We start from the raw sequence: 23,202 nt of genomic DNA on the forward strand, positions 1-23,202 counted from the left end.
GTCTTTGCACTGAAATCGGGTTCTTACTTGAGGTGTCACCTTGCTTTTAAGATGACAAAGTAATAGGAGATGAAGATTCACTACAGTCAGGGTTTTCCTTTCAAAGGTCAAAATCAGTCTTTCCATTAAGGCATCATTCTAAGAGAGCCCCTGGGCCCGTAACTTGTGAGGTCGGTAATCCTAGGGTGTGACAAACTGCTGCTGAGTTCAAAGCACCTACTTCGCTCTTTCACACTGAGCTCTGACTCACAGCTCCATACTCTTCTTGCTTTAGATCTCTCTGCCTCTTCCAACCCAGAATCTCCTAACTTCACCTATCCCCAGACTGTTCTCGTGCCCATCACACTCACTCCTTCCAACTCCTGCTCCCATCCCTCTGCTGCTCAGTACAACAGCATTGGAGCTACAGACTTAACTTCACACTGCCATCCTGACGTGTCCGTTCTCACTCCACACCAATCTGCCATCGACCCATGCCACCTTCTGTGCTAATCCTCTCCCGCATTTCCTGAGCTGGGAGAGACTTCAAAAATCCAGGCAGACCACACATTTCATAACTCACCCTGAGGACACAAGGGCACTCAAGGGACAAAGACTGTGCTGGTGCTAACAAGAACAGGAGACAGAGGCAAGGAGCTGAAGACAGCTATGATGTGAGTAGTTCTTGTAAAGGACAGAGAATCAGTTGGACAACCAATGGAAAGAGAAGAGACACCAAAACTTTCAGGAAAGATATTGAGGAGACAGTAAGGAAAGGAGGAAAACCATAAGCAAAGGAGCTTTAGCCTACAAGGAGATATTTAATCTCCTAGACAGATACAGCTCAAGTAAAAATTTTTAAGCTACAACTTCAGCAGGGGATGAAACATGAGTGCTAGAAAATGATACACACAGCCACTTGACCGTAACAGTTCCTGAAGTTTAGTACAGGTCTACTATTTCATGTAGATTCATGCTTGGAATACAACATGCTAATTATAAATTATATTTCATATTTCTATTTATAAATTACTATAGTGATGATATTATTTAAAATAAATTTAATTAGTAAATTTACTTAAATAATAATAAATTTACTTAATAAACACTTAGCAGTACATTTCCAGTATGTTCTAATCTTGATTCATTATTAGTTGAAATCTTTTAAACAAATGCCAAACCACAGTGTTTTCAATTAGTAATTTACAAATATACAATTACCTTATTAAATCTAAATTGACTACAGAGTTAATAAATCTTAATTCAAAGCACTATGATGATTTTTGTTGCCAGACAAATGGAACAAAACTCTTCCATCAAAATACAAACTAAGGCAAAAAATGAAAAAATTCCAAATTAAAAAAAAAAAAATCAAAATCCATTTGAAGGAGGAAAAGAAAGTGCAAGAGAGCAGGGAAGAAAAAAGCTTACAAAATAATGATAGGAAGACACCAATTTCTGGCCATCCAACTTCATTTTCCAAATCCCAAATGCTATATTAAGCTTATTTTTAAAAGATAAAGCCATATTTGAAGGAAACAAACACAAAAGTAATGGAAACTATTTCTAAAAAGTCAGAAAAACTATTTCATTTAAAGCAAATAGTGCTGCCCCTGTGGTAACTGAACCCCCTGACAGACTGTTCTAATTGCACTGACTACAACAGTCTCAGAAGGTCATACGCTCTGCTATACTACATAAGAAATAGTCAAGCCATGATATATTAATGATGTCTTCCTATTCTGTAATAAAGTTCAAAAAAAATCATTACCTTTCTTAATACAATGAATTAACTACACGTTTAATGAATGCTTAATCTATTTAAAAGCTTCTCTATCTTGTTTTTCCTGAAGGCTCATGGAAGGGGTGATTACAATTTTAGCAATGCTGGGCCCTCCTGTGAGAAAGAAGGTGAACCTAAACAAATGGAGTAGCCAACCAAAGCTGAAGGGAGCTGTATTTTCTAAACTTTGAGTGATTCCTCCCCCTAAAATTGTAGAGGTTACTATGGATACAGACTAAGTTGAAAGGTTCAAGATAGGCTTGATCCATTAATCAGACCAATGTTAAATCAGCCACCCAGGTGATATATTTCATCTTATTCTTTAAGTCGGTTTTGTTTTTTTCTCATGAGATTATTTCTTGTTGGGGCAGTTGAGTTCAAAGTCATTAATTATTAAAATTTCTTGGAAAATTAACAAAGTGTAGCTCTTCTCCTGAGCATTCTTCTACAGAAGAGGCTCAACACTTTCCAATTTTATGTCCAAATGTACCGCATTCTCATACTGCAGTATTCAAGATGAAAATCATCTCCTGCAGGAAACTCTCCATCAATTTCTAGAGACAAGCAGTCTCAAAATTACATGATTCACTGTTACTAGAAAAACAGTCTAGAACCACTTAGCAAATTTGAGACACACATAATGCTTACATGTAGAAAAGAAAATGAGTCTTGAAATTCAAAATTTCCATTATTTTAGAGCTGCTGCACTTGGCTGTGGTATTTATTGTGTTACGCTTGGCACTAACTATGTTTGGCTTTTAAAATCGTGTCAACATTTTCCATAAAAATGTGTTCTATAGCTTCTCTAACAAAAATGGGCAAGTGTTCCAGTAATAAAATGTTGAACAGCTTTTGTGTCTATAAAGACATTAACAGGGCAGAAATAATTTCAACTCATGTAATTCAAGCCCTGCAACTCCCAGAAGGATTTTAACATAGCCAGAATTTTTATTATTTTTAGCTGAGATAATACCATCTGAGCAATGGAGTCTGCAACGAAGCATACCTAAAAGTATCTAACATCAAGTAGGAAGAAACCTGTTCTATTTTTTAAGAATGTTTATTTTAACTCAACTTCAATCCACAAAACGTCTGTATGTCCACAATGCAATGTATGTGCCATGCAAGATCACCAAATCGAGAACAAAAATGAAGATGTGATTTATAAACACACCAGCTGGCAGTTACAACAAAATAAAAATATACAATACAAAAATCACTGGAGGGGAACCAGGACTGGTTGGTAAATGCAACTGTCTCATTATTCTCACAGAGGGAGACCGCCAAAGTCATGAGGGCGAGTTAAATATCCAGCGCTCAACACACGCCAATATGGGTTGGACACAACTTGCATTTATGCTTTTCAAAACCAATCCTGTAATTCAGGGACAAAGGCCACTTTCTGTAAGTGGTAAAAATGAAAAAAGTTATTCGAATTGACCATCTGCCTTCTGCAAACAACTTTTTTTCTTTTTAAGAAGGTAAAGAAAGATTGCCAATATGAACTACATTTCCTATCTCACAAGCATAGCATGGGCTAATATAGATAAATTCATCTATTTCCCAAAACTCTAACTATAGTCAGAAACATTTTTACACGGGCAAGTTATTACAGCCCAGTTTTGAAAGCTTTAAAGTGGACAAGTCGCTGAATTCACAAGCGTGTTACGGAAGTTAAGGCCAAGATCCTCAATAACTTTACAGAAGGGATACATAAACCATACACCGATCTCATTTAATTTTTCATCAAAACTTAGCCACCTGGTATAGATTAGGCAGCACTCGGCAATATTACACAGCAGTTGGGAATACAACGTGAAGAATACCATATCCAGGGAGCCCACACAGGGAACGAGGAGAAAGAGGTGAGATGTCATTGCACGGGCTGGGACGGGTCCAAGGACTGCCACGGGGTGACCTCACATGGGTCTCAAGATTATGTGTGATGTGAAAGTCAGCACCCGCCTTCTCACAATGCAGTGTGTCCCAGAGACATGCCGCAGTACTGACGGACACTTGATTACTCCAGAAAAAAAAAAAAAATAGCTATTTCTCACTTCAGGTTCTTAAGTTCAGTGACCTAATTCTGGTTAGACTATGACACCCATACACAAAAAAAAAACGGCCAATAAATACGAATAAGAGGTAAAGGCAATGATTAAAAATCCATATGGCTAATAATCCACATATGAGCATACGGAAAACTCGACACAAATCAGCACAACTGCCAGACAGTGGTGAAACAATGCGTAGAGATACCAGAGCACTCGGTGGTTTTAACAGTTGTGCTTCTAGGCACAAACATGCAAACAGGGAATCTTGTTGCACATTAGCAGGTAGTAAATTTCCAAATAAAACGTAGTACTAAAAGTGAAAGGTTGTTTGTTTGTTTTTAATAGTACATCTGCTTTATTAAAATAGCAACACTTACATATTAAAGCATGTCTGGTGTGAGGTGTCTGGTCACCTGAAATTTGTGTGGGAACAAAAAGCATGACAAGAAGCCCACCCATGTATCAGTGCCTATACTGACTAATACCTACATGAGGCACTGTTAAATTCATGTTTAATGCTTTTTATTTTCATATAATGGGAATGTTTTTTAAAACTAGGAGTATCTGCTTAAATCATCATTCTTTCCTAAATTTAACAGAATCATAGAGTAGTCTGGGTTGGAAGGGACCTTTAAAGGTCATCTAGTCCAACTGCCCTGCAGTGAGCAGGGACATTTTCAACTAGATTACATTGCTCAGAGCCCTGTCCAACCTGACCTTGAATGTTTCCAGGGATGGGGCATCTACCACCACTCTGGGAGACCTGTCTTGGTGTTTCACCGCACTCATCGTAAAAAATTTCTTCCTTATATCTAGTCTAAATCTACCCTCTTTTAGTTTAAAACCACTACCCCTTGTACTATCATAACAGACCCTGCTAAAAAGTTTTTCCTCATCTTTCTTACAGACCCCCTTTAAGTACTGAAAGTCTGCAATAAGGTCTCCCTGGAGCCTTCTCTTCTCCAGGCTGAACAACCCCAACTCTCTCAGCCTGTCTTCAAAGGAGAGGTGCTCCATCCCTCAGATCATTTTTGTGGCTCTCCTCTGGACCCACTCCAACAGGTCCATGTCTTTCCTGCGCTGAGGACTCCAGAGCTGGATGCAGTACTTCAGGTGGGGGTCTTACCAGAGCAGAGGGGCAGAATCACCTCCCTCGACCTGCTGTCCACACTTCTTTTGATGCAGCCCAAGACACAGTTGACTTTCTGGGCTGCGAGCACACATTGCCACCTTATGTCCAGCTTTTCAACCACCAATACTCCCAAGTCCTTCTCCTCAGGGCTGCTCTCAATCCCTTCCTCTCCCAGCCTGTATTGACACCGGAGTGGCCCCAATCCAGGTTCAGGACCTTGCACTTCAGCTTGTTGAACCTCATGAGGTTCACACAGGCCTATTTCTTGAGCTTGTCCAGGTCTGTCTGGATGGCATGTCATCCCATCAGGCATCTCAACTGCACCACTCACTTGGTGTTGTCTGCAAACTTGCTGAGGGTGCACTCAATCCCACTGCCTAGGTCATTGATGAAGATACTAAACAGTACTGGTCCCGTTACCAAGTGACATCACTTGTCACCAGTCTCCATCCAGACATGGAGCCATTGACCTCTACCCTCTGGATGCGACCATCCAACCAATTCCTCATGCACCGAATAGTCCACCCATCAAAACCATCTCTCTCCAATTTAGAGAGAAGGATGTTGTGAGTTACCATGTCAAAGGCTTTACAGAAGTCCAAATAGACGACATCCATAGCTCTTCCCTTATCCACTGATGTAGTCACTCCATCACAAAAGGCCACTAGGTCAGTCAGGCAGTACTTACCCTTGGTGATGCTGGCTATCTCAAATCATCTCCCTGTCCTCCATGTGCCTTAGCATAGCTACTGGGAGGATTTGTTCCACAATCTTCCCAGACACAAGAGGTGAGACTAACAGGTCACTAGTTCCCAGGGCCCTCCTTTCTATCATTTTTTAAAATGGGTGCGATGTTTCCCTTTTTCCATTCACCAGGGACTTCACCTGACTGCCATGACTTTTCAAATATCACGGAGAATGGCTTGGCAACTACATCAGCCAATTCCCTCAGGACTCTTGGATGTATCTCATCAGGTCCCATAGACTTATGTTCAGGTTCCTCATGCGGTCACAAACTTGATCTTCTCTTACAGTACGAGGGACTTTGCTCCCCCAGTCCTTGACAAGTTCAGCTCCATCTGTGCCTTGGCCTTCCTGGCCCCATCCTTCCACAGCCAGACAGCGTCCCTATACTCTTCCCAAGATACGTGTCCCTGCTTTCACTGCCTGTGCCTTCCCCTCTTGCCCTCTAGTTTGACCAGCAGGTCTCAACACAGCCTTGTCAGTCTCTTGCCTTCCTTGCCTGATTTTTTACATGTGGGGATCGGGAGCTCTTGTGCTCTGTGGAAAGCATCCTTAAAGATCCACCAGCTCTTGTCCCTGAGGGCAGTTTCCCATGGGTCCTATTGACTAATTCCTTGGACATCTGGAAGTTTGCTTTCCTAAAATTCTGAGTTCTGACTTTACTCTTTGCCTGACCCATATCCCTCAGGACTGCAAATTCCACCAGTGCGTGATCACTGCAGCTCACACTGCCTCCAATCTTGACATCACTGAGTAGCTCACTTGGGTTGGTGACCATCAGGTCCACTATCACATCCCCTCTGGTAGAGCTGTCCATTACTTGACGTAAGAAGTTATCATCACTGCACTCCAGGAGTCTCCTGGATTGCCTACAACTCACTGTGCTACTTTTCCAGAGGATGTCGGGTGGTTGAAGTCCCCAGCAGGATGAGAGCCCGCAAGCGCGATGCCTCCTGTAGCTGGAGTAAGAACGCTTCATCAATAGGCTCCCCTTGATCAGGCAGCCTGTAGTAGACACCTAACCACAAGGTTCCCTTTGTTGTCTAGATCTCCAATTCTTATCTGTAAGCTTTCAACCTGATCATGGCTGTTCTTCAGAGACAACTCTTCACACTCTATCCATTTCCTGATGTAGAGTGCAACGCCTCTGCCCCTCCTTCCTCGCATGTTCCTTCGGAACAGCCTGTAGCCATCAATAGCCACACTCCAGTCATGGGATTCATCCCACCAAGTTTCCATAATGGCAACTAGGTCATAGCTTTCTAGCAGCACAGTGGCTTCCACCTCCTCCTGTTTGTTGTCCATGCTGCGTGCGTTGCTGTAGAGGCACTTCAGCTGGGCTCTTGGAGGAACATCCCTTAATTCCTTTGAGGTATTTCACTGGTGTTTGCCTGTTGGCTTCTATTACCTCACTAGCCCCTGGCTCATCTCCTTAAGACTTCAACTGTGCTCCAGTGTAGCCAGCACCTCTCAGAGCAACAGAGGCTGAGGGCCCTCACTAGCACTCGGTCCCTCTAACCTTGGTGTGTCATCCCACAGCTTGTCACAGGCAAGCTTGATACTATCCTCCTCCCCCTTCAAGTCAAGTTTAAAGCCCTGTCAATAGCCCCACTAGCTCATAAGCAAAGAATCTCTTCCCTTTGATCAAGGCGAATCCCATCTGACACCAGCAAGCCTGGTGCCGTATAGGCCATCTCACTATCAAAAAACCCAAAATTGTGGCGGTGACCCTTCTACATAAAGCAATAGTAACAATAAAAGCAATAACAACAATAAAAATAACAACAATAAAAACTAGGTTAATCCATCAACTATTTGATCTGCTGAATGTTACATATCTTGGAATGAGCTGGGACATTCTTTAGCAAAGAAGTTTTATGATGATCTTGAGACATCTGTGAAAATATCACCATGTTCCACAACATATCATCTTAAAAAATGAGTGTGAATTATGGTCTTCCTACAAAAGTGAATGTAAGGGTTCAAAAAAACTCACTTGAACATCTGTTCATATCTGGCGTTCGGAGTCCGTAGTACCCCGATGGGCAGGAATGCAAGCATTCACCATATTGTCTCATTCCTTCTCTTCGTAGGAAGAAGAATAACTTGTGTTGGCATCTGATGCACCCATTATCCTTTGAACAAGATAAACAGCCTTTGCAAATTGGATTTGGTCCATAGCTAGCTGCAAAATAAGAAGATAAATTACACTTTAAGATCATTTGGAAATTATTTTGGCTGGAGGTCTTCTTCCCTCTCAAGTGTTACTTATCGACCGTGCAAAAGTAGTTTTGAAAGAAGCATTCTGAAAGCACATTCACTCTCATACATCTGCATTGGCAAGTGAATAGAAAGAAACACAATCTCTTTATTTTTAATTTTATGTAGGGCAATTTAATGAATTTACAAACATTGGAAATAAAGGTATAGGTAAGCAGAGAGCAAGCTACATAAAGTTCACCAGCGTAACGTAAGTAAAACCCAGCTGGTGAATTCTAGTTTGAAGCTGGGGACATAAGCACACAACAGCAACAAAGTATAAGAACATCGGCATCCTGATATATGCACCTGGAATGGTATGTCCATGGAAATCCATCAATCACACCAATGCAATTTCTGACTCGTGAAGAAAGCACTGTTAAGAGTAGAGAATGCTACGAAACAGGTACAGCACTAGCAATGCGTGCTGTCCCATAGCTCTCAGGGTCCTAGAACAACTGTCTTCTCGCATTCCCTTCCTGGTCTTTCTAATGAGAATGTCAAGACAATTATTTCCAAAATAATAGAGTAGCAGTTTAAACTTCTAAGAGCCTTTTCCTACAAGTTTCTACCCAAAATGAGCTGAAAATCATATTCACAAACGTTACCAAAGGAGGGTATTTAGTGCATATTACCATTTCATGTCACCAGCTGCTGTCCCTTCAATTCTGTTCTCTGGGTTTTTTTTTTTTTTTTTTTTTTTCTTCTAAATTACTTGACTGATAAACACAAAACTTAGCTGCATCACTCTTTGCCCTTATGAGCTTTTATTATCCTGTCTTTCTGCAGGGTTGCAGAACACTTCTCCGTCCCCATGGACTTACAACTCCTTCTCAGGCACCAAGTCATCACAGCAGGTTAGCAGAGGCAGGATAGCTCAAGACATTCCTGAAAACAGCTTTACTTAACAGGTCTGTTTAAAATACTAAATTGGCTACAGGACTTCACAGAAATTTGCCAGTTCAAGCCTGGTTTACTGGAAACAAAAGAAAAACATGCAACAGAAAAAAAAGTGTCTTTGGGGTCTCAAAGCTGTTTAATAGAGGCCACCCTGAGAGCAGCTGGCCAAAAGGGCAAGGACTATGCTTAATTGTCATATTTTTTAAATGTTTAAAGTATTCACACTCTAGCATAGTACTCTGGCACTTTTATCTTGGATGGATGGATGGATGGATGGATGGATGGATGGATGGATGGATAATTGAGGTTGTTCAATGCATGACTTCACCAACAGAGCCAGGAAAAGAAAAAAGGAAAAGCCCACCACGCTCTGGATCCAGTAGCTGATAAGCTTTACTCTCACCTTCACACATCTGCACACCACATTCCCACTCCTTCTCTGCTCCCATCCCCCACACATGCCTCACCAAGTTCAGCATGACAGCATTCAACTCCGATCTGTACAAAATAATCCTAGTGGGTGGGAGACAGGATGAGAAGCCAAGCGATCCAATGTGAAATAGCTCAGTCAGTGGGACACTTCGAGTGGTGGAGTCCTCTGGCACCAGGCTCACCTGGTGAGATCCTCTTGATGGGAACAGCATCCTTACCCTCCATGGTGTATGTATGATTCTTTGGCTCTCTGTTAACCCTTTTGTACTGACACACCCTACTAGACCAACTGCCTTATACCCCTGAACCAGTTCCCATCTCCTGTTGCCCACCAGACCTCAGATATAACTTTTCCTACCGTTCACCTTGCAACTATTCTCATTCACAATCCACATCTCCAAAGACCTACAAGAAAAGCAACAAAAAGATGATGAGCTAAGCCTGGGGCATCCCTCATCTCACTGTCAGCAGGGATTGCCTATCTGTAACCACATCAAATAATGTGTGACCACGTACTCTAAAGCACTTGTTGCTTAACACATGGTGGGCAATCCTGCAGACTTCTGAATTCCATTTTAGTCTCCTTGCATCTCACTCTCAGTAAATCTGTACCTCCAGCTTGTTCAAGGTTCCTCAGAGAAGCCAGTACTCTAACAAAAGAATTAAATGGAGTAAAGCAAAAATAAAGATGCAAGATGCCTGAATTTATTCACCACTCAAAGTGTTTTTCGGAGTTTGAATCAGCTCAAGTCAGGATCTCATAAACAGCATGTATATGATTATGACTTAGGGCCAGGCCAATCGCTGAACAGCACGGATCTACCTAAAGGCTACTATTCTCAATAGTGTGGCTTGAGGAGCAGGGATTAGGCTCTGGAGCAGATAAATTTGTAGTGTCCATGCAGGTCTCATGTCTGCCTTCCCCCATTGATCCCCATTACAATTCAGACTTCTTGGCTACAAAATGTGTCTCAGTTTGACTCTACTGTCCAACCTTCCTTTGTCTGTGACTGCTCACGTGTTACTCTCCTCAAGTACCTCTTTTTTCTCTTTCTGGTAAGATGTCTTTGCTGATAACCCCTTGTTCCGCAGACAAATTTAATTATGCTGACTTCTCTGGGCTTCAGCCATAGCTCTATCCTAACATACTGTCACGTGAAAACGAGCTAACAGCATAAAGTGATCCTCCATTTTCCTGTGCTATCCTTTATTTAGCAGACAGATGACACATCTTTCACAGCTGAAGGTCAACATAAGATATATGAAAGAGTTCAATAACACAGTAATTTTTAAGTTGTGTGCAGGTTCCCCAAACTATGACATCGAGACTCTCCTTCTTTATTTCCTGATCAGCCTTAATAAACAATTTGTAATTTCTATGACTGTATTTTTTTCCCCTCTTATAGAAACTTTGTGAGATTCAGTTCATCGAAACTTGTAAACTGCTCTGAAATCCTCAGATATGAGGTATTATAGATGTGACACATGTTTTGTTACTTAAATGAATGATTATTAAACTCACACATTGAATTTGGATAACAGTTCAAGACGGTCACATAATTAATGGTCACACAGTGATGACCTTCCCTGTTGCTCTCCTAGTTACTAAGTTATAATAAAAAACTAAAAGAGCATCAGATATTTTTCTTTTCTTCCTTTACCACATTAAGCAAAAAAAAAAAAAAACAAAAAACCACTGAAGAATATACAATGGTACAGGGAGATAGCATCATTTGTATGCTGTAATACAGTGAGTAAACCTCATGAAAGAATCTGAAAACTTCCCACTGTGCTGCTTAGGTGTCAAACTGAATAATTTCCAGGTATTTTGCATACAGTAAGTTATTGTGATGGGTGTATCACAGAATCAGTGTTCTTCCATGTTGTCGTGGCTTATATTATTTTCAGAGCTTCATGGGAAGCATACTGACTTCTGCAATCTTTCTGTCAGTTTAACTTGTCCCAAAGCAGGGGAAATGATGATACGCTTTACGGCCAAATTATTTGGACACCGAACATATACTTTAACAAATCAAATACTGTAGCACTGGTTTTGGTGTCACATAGGCATACCATCTTGAAGACACCAACTTAACTTTCTCTCTTTGCCCCTATGTACACAGGCTAAAATTAAATCCCACAAAATTTCCCCTGCCCCAAAGTCTTCCCTTTCCATCTTGTTTTCTTAATATAGCAAATACAATGTATTCTTATCACATATAGCTTTTTCAGTTCTCATATAATTGCTCTTTGAAGGAGGAAGCAAACGCCTCTGTGTTCAGTAGAAACATCTATACACTTCCTTTTGAGTTTCTTCATAACCTCTTCTTTTTCCTCCTGTATTAGGCTGTGAGAACAATTAATGAGCTTACATAACATGGTCAATCACATTCCAAATTACCAGCTGCATTAGACTCACTGTCAAACATCACGCTACTCATCTCTATTTCGATCCTGCCTGGAACACCCTCCTCAACTCCGTGTGCCAGGCAGGCAGGCTTCCTCCAGTCAAATCCCTCATGGAAACTTGCTCCTTCCACAAGACCCACAAATGTTAACCAGTGTCAGAGCACTGCTGTCGTCACATCATAAAACTGAAAATGCACACATGCTCTAAGTTAGCATCGTCCTCTGGGTCTCAAAGCGCATGATTGCCCTGGCTGTCTGTTAAACTTGGAAGGTCCTTGCAGCAGGAACAATGTTTTGTAGAGCCACGTAAATACGTACACCAGTGTGAACACCACACACAAACACACACACCTTTATACAGATAACACATTTTCTATTCCTTCTGCCTGCTGCTTCTACAACTACACTCTAGAGCATCTCTATATTTAAAGAAAAAGCATTTATAGACTTGATTCCCTATGTGACTATTTTATTTTAAATCTGGGATGAAAATTGCCAAGTTTTCAAAAAGGTTACTTGAGAACACAGACTAGTACCCAAACACTGAATGAAACACTTCTGAACTCTAAGGGTGTTCAAAGTTTCATGGTTTGGATCCATATCAAGTAAAATCAAATGTCAGCTAATTACTTTAACTCTTGTCTGGATCAAATGTATTTAAGCCACATTGCTGAAGCAGGTTTAAGTGAATTGTTATGACTATTTGAAATCACAAGAGAATCAACGTGCAAAACGAGTCTAGCCTGTTCCCAACAAGAATACAAGTTGTTCTGTAAGCAAGAGAACTGAGAGCAATTGATTTCCTATGATCTTACTGTCTTGCAACCCATACCACAACAACTGCTACTAATTTGTGTCTTTCTTGTATACCCATTTGTTAGGTGACACAAACCTCTTTTGAACCTGGTGCTTCAGCTTACCACAAGAACCTAGTACTTTTACACTTTTGTAAAAAACAGACTGAAATGGACAAATGAATCCAAAACCAATTGGAGAAAGAAGAGGGTCTGGCAGAGAAACAAGCAGTAGAAAAAGTCATTACTTAAACATCATTACTTTAGAGGGCCAGGCTAACATGGTCATTATGTTCCTAATATCACTAGCTGCCTGGTCATTGTGTCACTAGTCGGCAGTCTTTAGTCTTTTGAACTCTCAGAAGTCAGAAACCGGGCTTACTGGCACAACGGCCAGCTTACTGGCACTCTTGTCCTAACTGGGATTGCAATCACACAAATGCTGGTAATTGGATTTTAGTTTAGATCTAGCAGGAATGTTTCCAAGACACTTATCACTGTAAACATGAGGTGTGCAGATGGGACTCGGAGGAGGGAAGCAACTAAAAGACTACTACGAGCTGCACTTATTGCAGAAAGAGTAGATTTCTTAATCCTGAATTCAATTAATGCTATAAAGATATCCCATACATATCTCAACAAAGCCAACTAAAATACGCTCATGCTTGGCATATGTCTTCAGGGTACCAAAGAACAGAATAAAGAATAGAGCCTTACAGATACACCAATGTCACATAGTATACTAATGCACTAACACTGTACGACTGCAAGGTCACTAAAGTTAAAAACAATCTGACGGGCTATGAACAGAAGCTGGCCAAGAAAAATACCTATTTTTCACCAGAGCTGTGTAAAAGCAAAAGTAAGTTTTGGATAGAAAATTTCGATAACAAAAAAAAAGAAAAAAAAAAAAAAGAAAAAAGTGACTAGCTTGACACTAGCCATTGTCTTTAAGAGAATAAGAGATTCAAGGTCAAAGGGGATTTTTATGAACAATTAGCCCAATGCCCTGTACAAAAAAGCCACAGAACTTGTGCTTTACTGAAACATATCATTTAAGAAACCATTCAATCTTGATTTTTAAACTGTCAGCGGTAAGGAAACCACCACAACCTTTGTTAAGATATCATGGGGGCTAATCATTCTCACTGTTCAAAATCTGCAGTGGAATTTTCAACTTCAAATAGCAACCACTGGACCTTTTTATATCTTCGCCTGCCAGATTGTTAACAGTTTTTCAATGTTTTTTTCCCCAATGCAGACACTCTGATCAGGTCAAGTCTTAGCCTTCTCATGGGTAAGATAAACAGAGCAAGATTCCAGAATGTCTCACCGCAAGGCAAAGCATCCAGTCCTTTGATCAATCCCTTACCATTTTATCAACAGGCTTATGGACACCAAAAAAAAAGAGCTCAGCAATGGAAAAGCGATTGTACCAATGCCAAATACAGAAGTGATATAACTTCTCTACTTTTCCTAGATATTGCTCTCCCAAAACATTAATGCGTTATGTAAGTTTTTTGGACCACAAAGACACTGTTTCCCAAGTACAACGCTGCTCTGGGTAGGAAGCAGACATTTCTTGGAGCTATGCAGGAGACCATCCAGTGCTATCTGTCTCAGAATGCTGGGCCTTAACCACTTGGGATTATTTTCTCTGAGGTTGTCCACAACTCACAAAACCCACATGTTCCCCACTCTTCCTCTGAAGATAGACTAACTGTAGGGTGACATTTCACGTCTATGAGTTTGGTACAAATCTCACCAAATTCATGCTCCTAAGTGAACGATTTTGTCTGCTTATTATGAAACCATTTCTTCACTTCCTTTCGAAGTCTTAATTTTTTTTCAATATCATAATTTTATGCTTAAACTACTATCATTTGTCAGCTCATTTCATTCTCTCATTATTGATATAATGTTCTTCTGATTATTCTGTTTTAGGCCTCAGAAGACTTGTCTTCATTCCATCTATATTCAAAAGACAATGGACTTTTATTCCACTTCCAAATCAAAACATTTTACTTTTACTACAGGGCTATCCAGGTGAATACTTCCAGAATTTACTGTACTGTTTTCCCCACCACCATGGTAAGGAGAATCACTGTGAAGATCAGTTAAATATCATTCTCCTTTAGTACACTGGCAAGTATCAAGAAATCACCTACATGTTGAGATACTTTGAAATATTTAGTGACTATAGGCATTATCAGCATTACATATTGACTACCAAATTTAGCAATATTGCTAAATATTTTACTTTACCAATAAAATGACACGTATGTTGGTTTCAGGATGCCTTGGTTTCTTAGATATTTTGAGAATATTACCAACTTAATTTCCAGCTGGGCTGAACTGCCAATGACCGAGGTATCCCAGCTATCTTTTTTCATTCAACCATCTAGAGATTTTAAAGGCATCTCAGAGTTTACTTTCTGGATACCTGCTATCAACTTGAAACATTTAACTCCTCTTGTCCTCTTCTGTCTGTTGTTCACAGCCTACCAGTCCTCATTTGCCTTCAACTCTACTGAACGCTGCTTCCTCCTTCTACTCCTGATGTGAATCCCCCTCCACAATTTCTCTCTGTTCAGTTCCTTGGGGCACATTTGCTCTCTTCATGAAAGTAGAGCAGCGATGTTTCCTCAGTTTGGTTGCTCATACCTCTTCCATTTCCCCAGTGTTCCCCAGTGACGGTACTCGTCATTCCAGTCCAAAAATCCAGTGCAGTCAACAATTTACATTTTACGCAAAGGAAGTCCTTTCTGGCTACCGGATGGAAAAAAAAAACATGCAACATCTATTGCAGGTCGCAAACATCACTCCATCACCTGCCATCCTAAAAATGAAGTACAGAAATAGACAGAGAGGAAAGTGTTCTACTCCCTGTTCAAATGCCCTAGGAAATAATAGCTTTTATTGCTGTTTGCTGTTCATAGATTCACCAGTTTTATCCCAGGTCTTCCTGCTGTCACTGACAGAAAGCAATTCAACACTCACACTTGAAACACTGTGGATAAAAGGTCTAAGCATCACAGCCACAAAGTGCATACAGAGACAAAAAAAAGGTAAAATAAAATATAGTGAAAAAAACTTCTTCCCCTGTGTTCGTGCATACAGGTCAGCTACACAGTCTGTTCAGAAAAATAAAAACAATGAACAACCAAGCCTTATGAATCAACTGTTTCACAAATACTACTCACAGGTCATCTACCTTGTAGCCTAGCCCCTCCGAATACTTACATTTGGTGTTCAAAAGCCTTACATGATTCATGTTCACGTGCATGTTGCCAGTCCCACTTCTGAGTTTTAATTTATAGGCCAATCTATTTCAGATATAGTAAGAGATTACATTACACTAACAAATGGACCAACAGTTTCCTTTAATCCATTCAAGTTGTTGATTTGCAAGGTGGCTGTCTCAGTTGTTATCACACTGAAGAATCCCTCCAAGATGACCTTTGTGTCATTTGTTTATGAGTTGGTAGAATGATGCTTTTTTAGGAACCCTGTAGTCTCGCAGTAACGAAACATGGCCAATAATACATGCCCATCGCTGTACTGTTTGCACAGCTGTAGGTAGTTTTGTCTACTCCTAATCTCAAAATTCTTTATCTTATCTGGCATCTTCAGTCTCTGTACAAATATCCATGATATAAGCTTTAAATAAACTTCCATCAGGTAGTTTTATGATTTAGGATACTTTATAAGCCCCAGATAATTTGATTAAATGCTGGTAGTTTCACGTATGGTAATCTCAAGAAACTCCAATCATAAAACCCAAGAGGATTTTTAACATGCAATACTTTTGAAGGATAACTTGTCTTCCAATTTATCTTATTTAGATTTTACATTAATTCCACTTTCAGCTTTTTACAGGTCTATAGAGTAAATCATAGAAATCTCCCAAAGCCACTACTTAAAAAGATGATCACATCTGAGATTCTGGGTTGTTCTCTAAACCCCAGCAATTCAGACATGGAGGCAAGTCATTACCTTTGGCGACAGCACAGATTAATTACATCTGATGAAAACTGCATAAATCAGTTGACAGGACAGAGCCCAGATCCCCAGTCCGCTCTACTCCTTGGATCTACCCCAATGTGGGTCTCTCCCTGGCATGCCCTTCATGCAGTGGTGGGGCTCTTCTGCCTCACTGGCACAGCGGGCTGGTTTCAATGAAGGGATGTCTACAGCTCCCTCCACCAGGTGACCACTCTATCACTCACCAGTCACAGCTCTTCTGCAGACAGTACAGTATAAATGGTGTGAATACCGAGCAGCCCACTGCCCAGCACAGGGACTGCACCGGCACAGAGCCAACCTTAAACCATCTACAGCAGGAATCGGGAATTTTCAAAACCCAATCGCTGTGTCCTCCCAAACAGGCGTCTGAAAATCACATTCCTTAACTAAGGCTTTATCTCTTTTTCACTTGTATCTCCTATATCTCACCTACATATGAGGCGCAGGAGCTCCTTCTAGGCTTTGTATGTAGGAAGAGGAAAGCAGGGAAGATAGTATGTGACAACCCTCACGTTCCCCAGCTTAGTTCAAGTGGGAAGTTTATTTGCTTTCCATTGAAAAGAAATTGTATTGGGAAGTATGAGCAGATGTTCAAACAGAAGCTGGTAGTTCCATTTCTAATACAGAAGAAATAGTCATACTCCTTCCAGAGACTTACTATACCTTGGATCGACTCTTCATATATGGCGTTAATGTGGAAGCTGTGAAGAGAAACAAAAATAAGCACTCCTTTACTTTCTTCATAACACCCTGCTGGTGGGGAGGCCTGTCAGTGGAGTCCATAAGGCAGTGTATTTCCACCTCTCAGGTGGTCAAAAGTCATTTGGACACCAGTCTCAGATCTTTCTCTTTCAAGGTCCCATACTACGGTCATCTAGAAATGTGCAGCCTGTCACAGCCTATTTCTTAATTACAAAATGGCACAGAAATGCACAGGAATGCATTTTCCCCATGCACATATTTTGTGTGCCACTATCTGATGGCACATTTGACAGCAAACTTCATCTAGCGTACTGCTGCTGCAAATCAACATCTGGGACACAAATCCTACTAGAACGAAGTCCCAGGCATTTAAACAAATTCTTTTTTTTTCCAAGCCTTTTAATATCTAGAATATTTCAGCTAGCTGCTGTGAATAAGATTCATCTCTAGCGTGCAGGTGAATAAACAGAGATTTAATTTTTTCCCCTTTGATGGTGTGTTTACTTTGCCTTCTATTGTAAGTTATAACTTTTCCAAGCACTGAAAGCTGCAGGGACCCAACATAGAGGCGTTCCAACAAAAACACAGATCTAAACCCAGATCCACCCAAACCGACGAAGACAAAACATTATTGGAAGCGCTAAAGCTAAAGAGGTGAAGATCCAGAACCCTCTGCTTAAGACACAAAGTATAATGACATACAAGAAGACTTTGTGTACGATGCATGATATTTCACTTTATCTTTTCATACTTTTACAACTCCTAAAAAGGTAGAAAAGATTGAGGAACAGAAAAAAGGTAGTTAGAAAAGGAACCTATGTCTTTCTTTTCACTTCCAGAAAGATTAAATTCAACATATTTCAAAAGTGATAGATATCAAATCTGGACTCTGAAGCTAGATAATCCATACAGCAATTCTAACAGAAATAAACAGAGGAAAAGACTACATAGTTATTTTCATTGTTATATCAGGCACCACTAAACTAATGACTACATGCTTAACTATTGTTTACTATCACATTTTATTGTGCAACAGGAACTGGCATGTGAAAGAAACGTCAAATAAATAAATATTTGACTGTGATTGTAAACCTGTAACAGTGAAGAATATGCCGTATTTCTCCAGTTTATAAAGCAGTGAACACACTGGTTAGTGTTTCATAAATACCAAAATTCTGAAGTGTTGAACAGCATGTAAATGGAGCATTTTTTTTTCTTTTTAAAAAAGCAAAGGAATATTTCTAAACCAAAAGGTAAGAAAATAGTACTCTCTAAGAATGAAGAAATGTAAAGTTTAGATAGTTGGGAATAGTCTGGAAGATTTAATGGCCTTAGACATAAGGAGCTAAGTAGGAAACTTTAAAATGCCTGTAAGGTTATACTCACAGTATCATAAATTTTGCAGAAGAAATGATTGTACAGGTCCTTACACTGAGCAAAAGCTAGTGCTGAGCAAAGCTTCAGTGAGGGTCTGCACAAGCAGATTCGCCAGGCGTCCAAGCCTGATGGAGGCAACCTGTGTTTCAGGTTAGGCATTAGATTGAGGATGAAGCTTGCACCACACTGAAGTAAGATTGCTCCCCACAGTATTGCAGAGGACTAGGCTGGTAGTCTCCAGGTAGATATGACACGTCTGTAGAGAAACTCATCTGGGTAGACACAGCACTGCCTTTCCTCAGCTACAGCAGCTGACAGAGTAGTTAATGATCATGTTTGCACCAGAAAATTGATATAGACCAGGTTGGGCACTTGGGCTGAATCCATTTCAACTCTATTGAAGCACTAGGCAGAGAGGAGATACTGTTTTCTCCTTGCCCAAGAACGAAATTCAAAGCTAGATGGATGTTGCTGTTACTCCAGCGGCTACCCAGTGTCAGTAAGTCCAGGACTCCAAGTGGCATCACAACACTCCTGAACAGGTAAAGGAAGCCACAAGTGGATAAAGCCCCAACTAACCTGGTCTGCCTCACACCTGACCTTGCTTTGAACAGGAGATTGGTAAGGGAGGTCCAATCTCCTGCATGGGAGGTTTCTCTCAGACTGACTATGGTCCTATCACCTGCATCTGAAGTATGAGATTTCAATTCTATCTGGAAGAAGAAAACAGCTTGAGCTACCTGATGTGCAACATACTTCTGATGAAGAAGGAACAGGTCACATAGCACACACAGATATGCAAAGTTTTCTGGATGCCCAGACATATTCTGTTTCAGAGGAGATCCCATGGAGGGAGGCAACAAGTATCAATGAAATGGAAACAAAACATTCTGGAAACGTGCTGTAATTGCAAATGAAAGAATCTAAAGGATATCTTCACAGATGGAATTATTCTTTCCCATACAAAGTGAGCTATCTTAAGAGAAAAAAACTCACCAGAGGAGAAGACCATAGGTAGCAATGCAGCTCAGATCAAACCAGATGAAATTCAGGAAAGCACAAGACAACATCCACCATTGGCCAAAAACCCCTGAAAGTTCCCCCCAGAGATCCCTTTCTTTTGAAGAGAGAAGAGATGTTCCAGAAGAACAGGTGGCAGCTTCCTGCCTCCTGCAAGCAGAGGACCTCCCCACGAGCATAAGCCACCCTGCCCTACTCCAACACCAGCATCGAGGTTTCATCATCGCACTCCTAAAATGATTAGATATGGATACCCACTTTGTATTACCAAGACTGAGGAGAAAGGGCTGTACATTCAAATGCTGAAAATCCTACCCACACCTCCTCGTTCCCAGAGGTGAGACTCTAAAAAGCGGTGATGGGGCAGTATTCTGCATTGGACAAACCATTACCTTTTAGTGTCCCACACACAGAAGGACAGCAACTCCATGGCCTATAAACCTTATTCACAAGACTAAAATGTTAGTGCAGGTGGACTTCCAGCCCTCCCAAAATATCAGGATAAATTCTTAGTCATCAGTTATCAGAAAAGAAAAACGGCATCTCAGGAAACATTGGCATTGGAGAAATGAAATATGTCTGATATAAGCATTTAAAGAAATGTATCTAGAGTTTCTTTAATAAGATAAGGTCTTTTTGTACTTATAAAAAGCACTACCTTCAAGTGTTTTTTAAATTACCCCATAATATCAGATTAACTTTTAAGACAAAAAATAGGCAACCCTAATCAAAAATTAGCAGTTGACAACATAACTGAGTTTTGGACTGGCTACATTTCCACTGTACAAGCAATACATAGCATAAGCCAAAAATGTGATTATTTGAAACTTTGCAAGGGCCAAATTTGTCAAGCTTAAATTACTTGTTGGCATAATTGACTAGAAACAAAAATTAGACACTAGGAAGAGTTAAAATTGGTAATCGTTTAAGGATATTCTGCTGGCTGAACAACAAGCCATAGTACCACAAATACCAAAACAAAAAAGATGTAGAGCAAAAAAGACCATTCTGACTCAAAAAAAAAAAGTGGAAGTGGTATCAAAGCATGGCTTCAAAGGATGGAAAAACAAGACATAAATAGCAAATAATGTAAGTTAAAAAATGGAGATAATTGACAAATAACCTAAAGAGATGCAAAAAAACCAACCAAAAAAGCCAACCCCACCCCTCTAAGCCCTCAAATCCCAAAACTCAACAGTGAATAGAGACCAGAATAACAAACCATATTTCTAACACTTAAAATAACAGACAGAGAGAAAGCAAAAGAGCGTAACAGCTACATCTCATCTTTGGAATAAAGCAGGATGTATCCGCCCAAAGTGATAACACAGCTGTAATCAAAAGTTTGCCATCAAACTTTTTGTTTGCCTACAAAAGGAAGCTATGCAAGACCGTTTGCCAAAGAGAAAAAAAATTAAACAACTATCACTGTCAGTCAACTGCTAAATGCATTAGCTTCATGTTTCCCTCTAGAATTAAAATTTTATTTTATTTTAATAAATGTTTGAAGACTGAGGAAAGCCCAACAGCTCGGAGGACAGCCTATGTACCAAGCAGGGAACTACAGACTGATTCACCTGACACCAATTTCAAGGAAAAAAAAAATAATGGAATTTTCAAGAAACTGTTGCATCATTGAGAAGTAGATACTAAATATATCTATACACACATATGTAATAGATGGACAGATAAATAGAATAAGCATGGGTTTAGATAAAAATAAACTGTTTCTATAAGCATGGAAGAAAAGCAAACTTGGTGAGCTATACTTTAATTTCTTCAAGTCATCTTAGTACAACATGACATTTGATTTTAAAACCCACCTCACTGACTAATCTCTAAATGTACGCTGTATTAAGAAATCAGAAATCCCAGATAGGAAAAAAATGCCCAGATTGCACTCAGTAGTCTCATGCTTGTTAAGACATTAGCTATAAATCACAAAGTCTCATACTTCAAAGCCCAGCCAGTAAACTGAAAAGGTTGACTTTAACATGCAACCGGCAGATGCAGTTTCCTAAGAATGAGGGAAAACTATTTTTCTTCCTCTGAATGATCAGAGACTGGCCATAACTAGGGACAAGTAACATAGAATCATAGAATGGTTTGGGCTGGAAGGGACTATAAAGATCATCTAGTTCCAACCCCCTGCCATGGGCAGGGAAACCGTCCACTACACCAGGTTGCACAAAGCCTCATCTAACCTGGCCTTGAACACTTCCAGGGATGGGGCATCTACAACTTCTCTGGGCAACCTGGTCCAATGTTTCACCATCCTCGGAGTGAAGCATTTCTTCCTTAGATCTAATCTAAATCTACTCTCTTTCAGTTTAAAGCCCTTGTCCCTTGCCCTATCACACCCTTGTAAAAAGTCCCTCTCAAGCTTTCTTGTAGGCCCTCTTTAGGTATTGGAAGGCTGCTGTAAGATGGTTGATCAAAACCAGTGTCCAATTTGTATATGTGCCCCATAAACTCAGAGTCAAGATAGTTATTAGATTACATTCAGAAAGGAATTTTCTTCCATCAAATCAGCACAGACTTGCAGCATGTGGCACAGTTTACCTGCTGGGACTGTCTGGGCAATTTTCATTTAGTTAATGTCTCACCTTTCCAAGGACCTTAAGTGTTTTGCAGCTGCTTGGTCACACTGCTGTGGTCTGTGACACATAGTTTAGCATTGTGTGAATTGAGGTGCTTTCTGCCAGTTTGAGTCTTTAGCCTATATACATCTGAGTAAAAGGTAATAATAGTTGGCAATGTATTATAGTAACAGTTCTACCTGGTCTTGAAAAAAACAAATGAAGATATGCTAAATAAATTTGTACGTTTTTTATTCCCTTTTATTATAGAGGCTGTATCTCTGAGAGGAGGAATGAACTACTCAAGGGAGCTCCCAGCTTAGGAGTAGTTCCTAGGTTCATGTCATGACATCTAGGTTCATGTCATAATTCAGTCACAGTTGTTTTCATGACTTGGGCAAGTAACTTAGCTTTCCTTACTTTGAATTCTCAAAACACTCCATCCTAGAGACCACCCAAAGGTGAAAACTATGTAAGCCACTGAAAAACGCAGATCAGTATTTTCAAATGAGGCCCTTAAAAGCTGACAGCTAAATCAATACTTTGATATTGAAACAGGTTTTTACTTTAGACATTGCTGTACATGAACAGACTCCAATTACTTGAAATAAGTCAGTAGGAGCCAGGACCACTTCAATTATGAGTCTCCTGGTACCATTTTCTGAATGATAAATATTTGTTGACAGTTTTCCAGAGAGGAAAGACTGTGTAGTGCAGCCTTGGCACAACTGTGGTCTTTAACGCAGCCTGCTAATTCATATCACGATTACAGCTCTCGTTATTAGATTTTTGACTTGAAGTAATTAACTGGATGAAAGAAAACATATCTTCCCACTGGAAACAGATGATACGAGTTTTCTGAAAAGACAGGCAAAAGCTCTTTGACTATTAGGAAAGCCCACAGAGAGCTCAAACAGCATAATCTGAGTAACAAAAATACTAGCCATACTGTGATTTAACAAGAGCCACCTAAAAACTAGCGGTGCTAAACATACTCTCATATATATCTGTC

General features: G+C 40.2%; 1 protein-coding gene across 1 annotated transcript in view; it reads right to left on the minus strand.

Annotated features, from left to right (window-relative positions):
• Positions 1-23,202, minus strand: part of RSPO2 (R-spondin 2) — a 111,079-nt gene that overhangs the window by 44,635 nt on the left and 43,242 nt on the right. Inside the window, exon 2 of the mRNA XM_086609514.1 lies at positions 7,689-7,877. Coding sequence (XP_086465640.1) covers positions 7,689-7,877 — 189 coding nt within the window. The remainder of the gene's footprint in view (positions 1-7,688; positions 7,878-23,202) is intronic.

Source organism: Tauraco erythrolophus, chromosome 3 (genome assembly GCF_009769465.1).
Source record: "Tauraco erythrolophus isolate bTauEry1 chromosome 3, bTauEry1.pri, whole genome shotgun sequence".
Classification (NCBI taxonomy): domain Eukaryota; kingdom Metazoa; phylum Chordata; class Aves; order Musophagiformes; family Musophagidae; genus Tauraco; species Tauraco erythrolophus.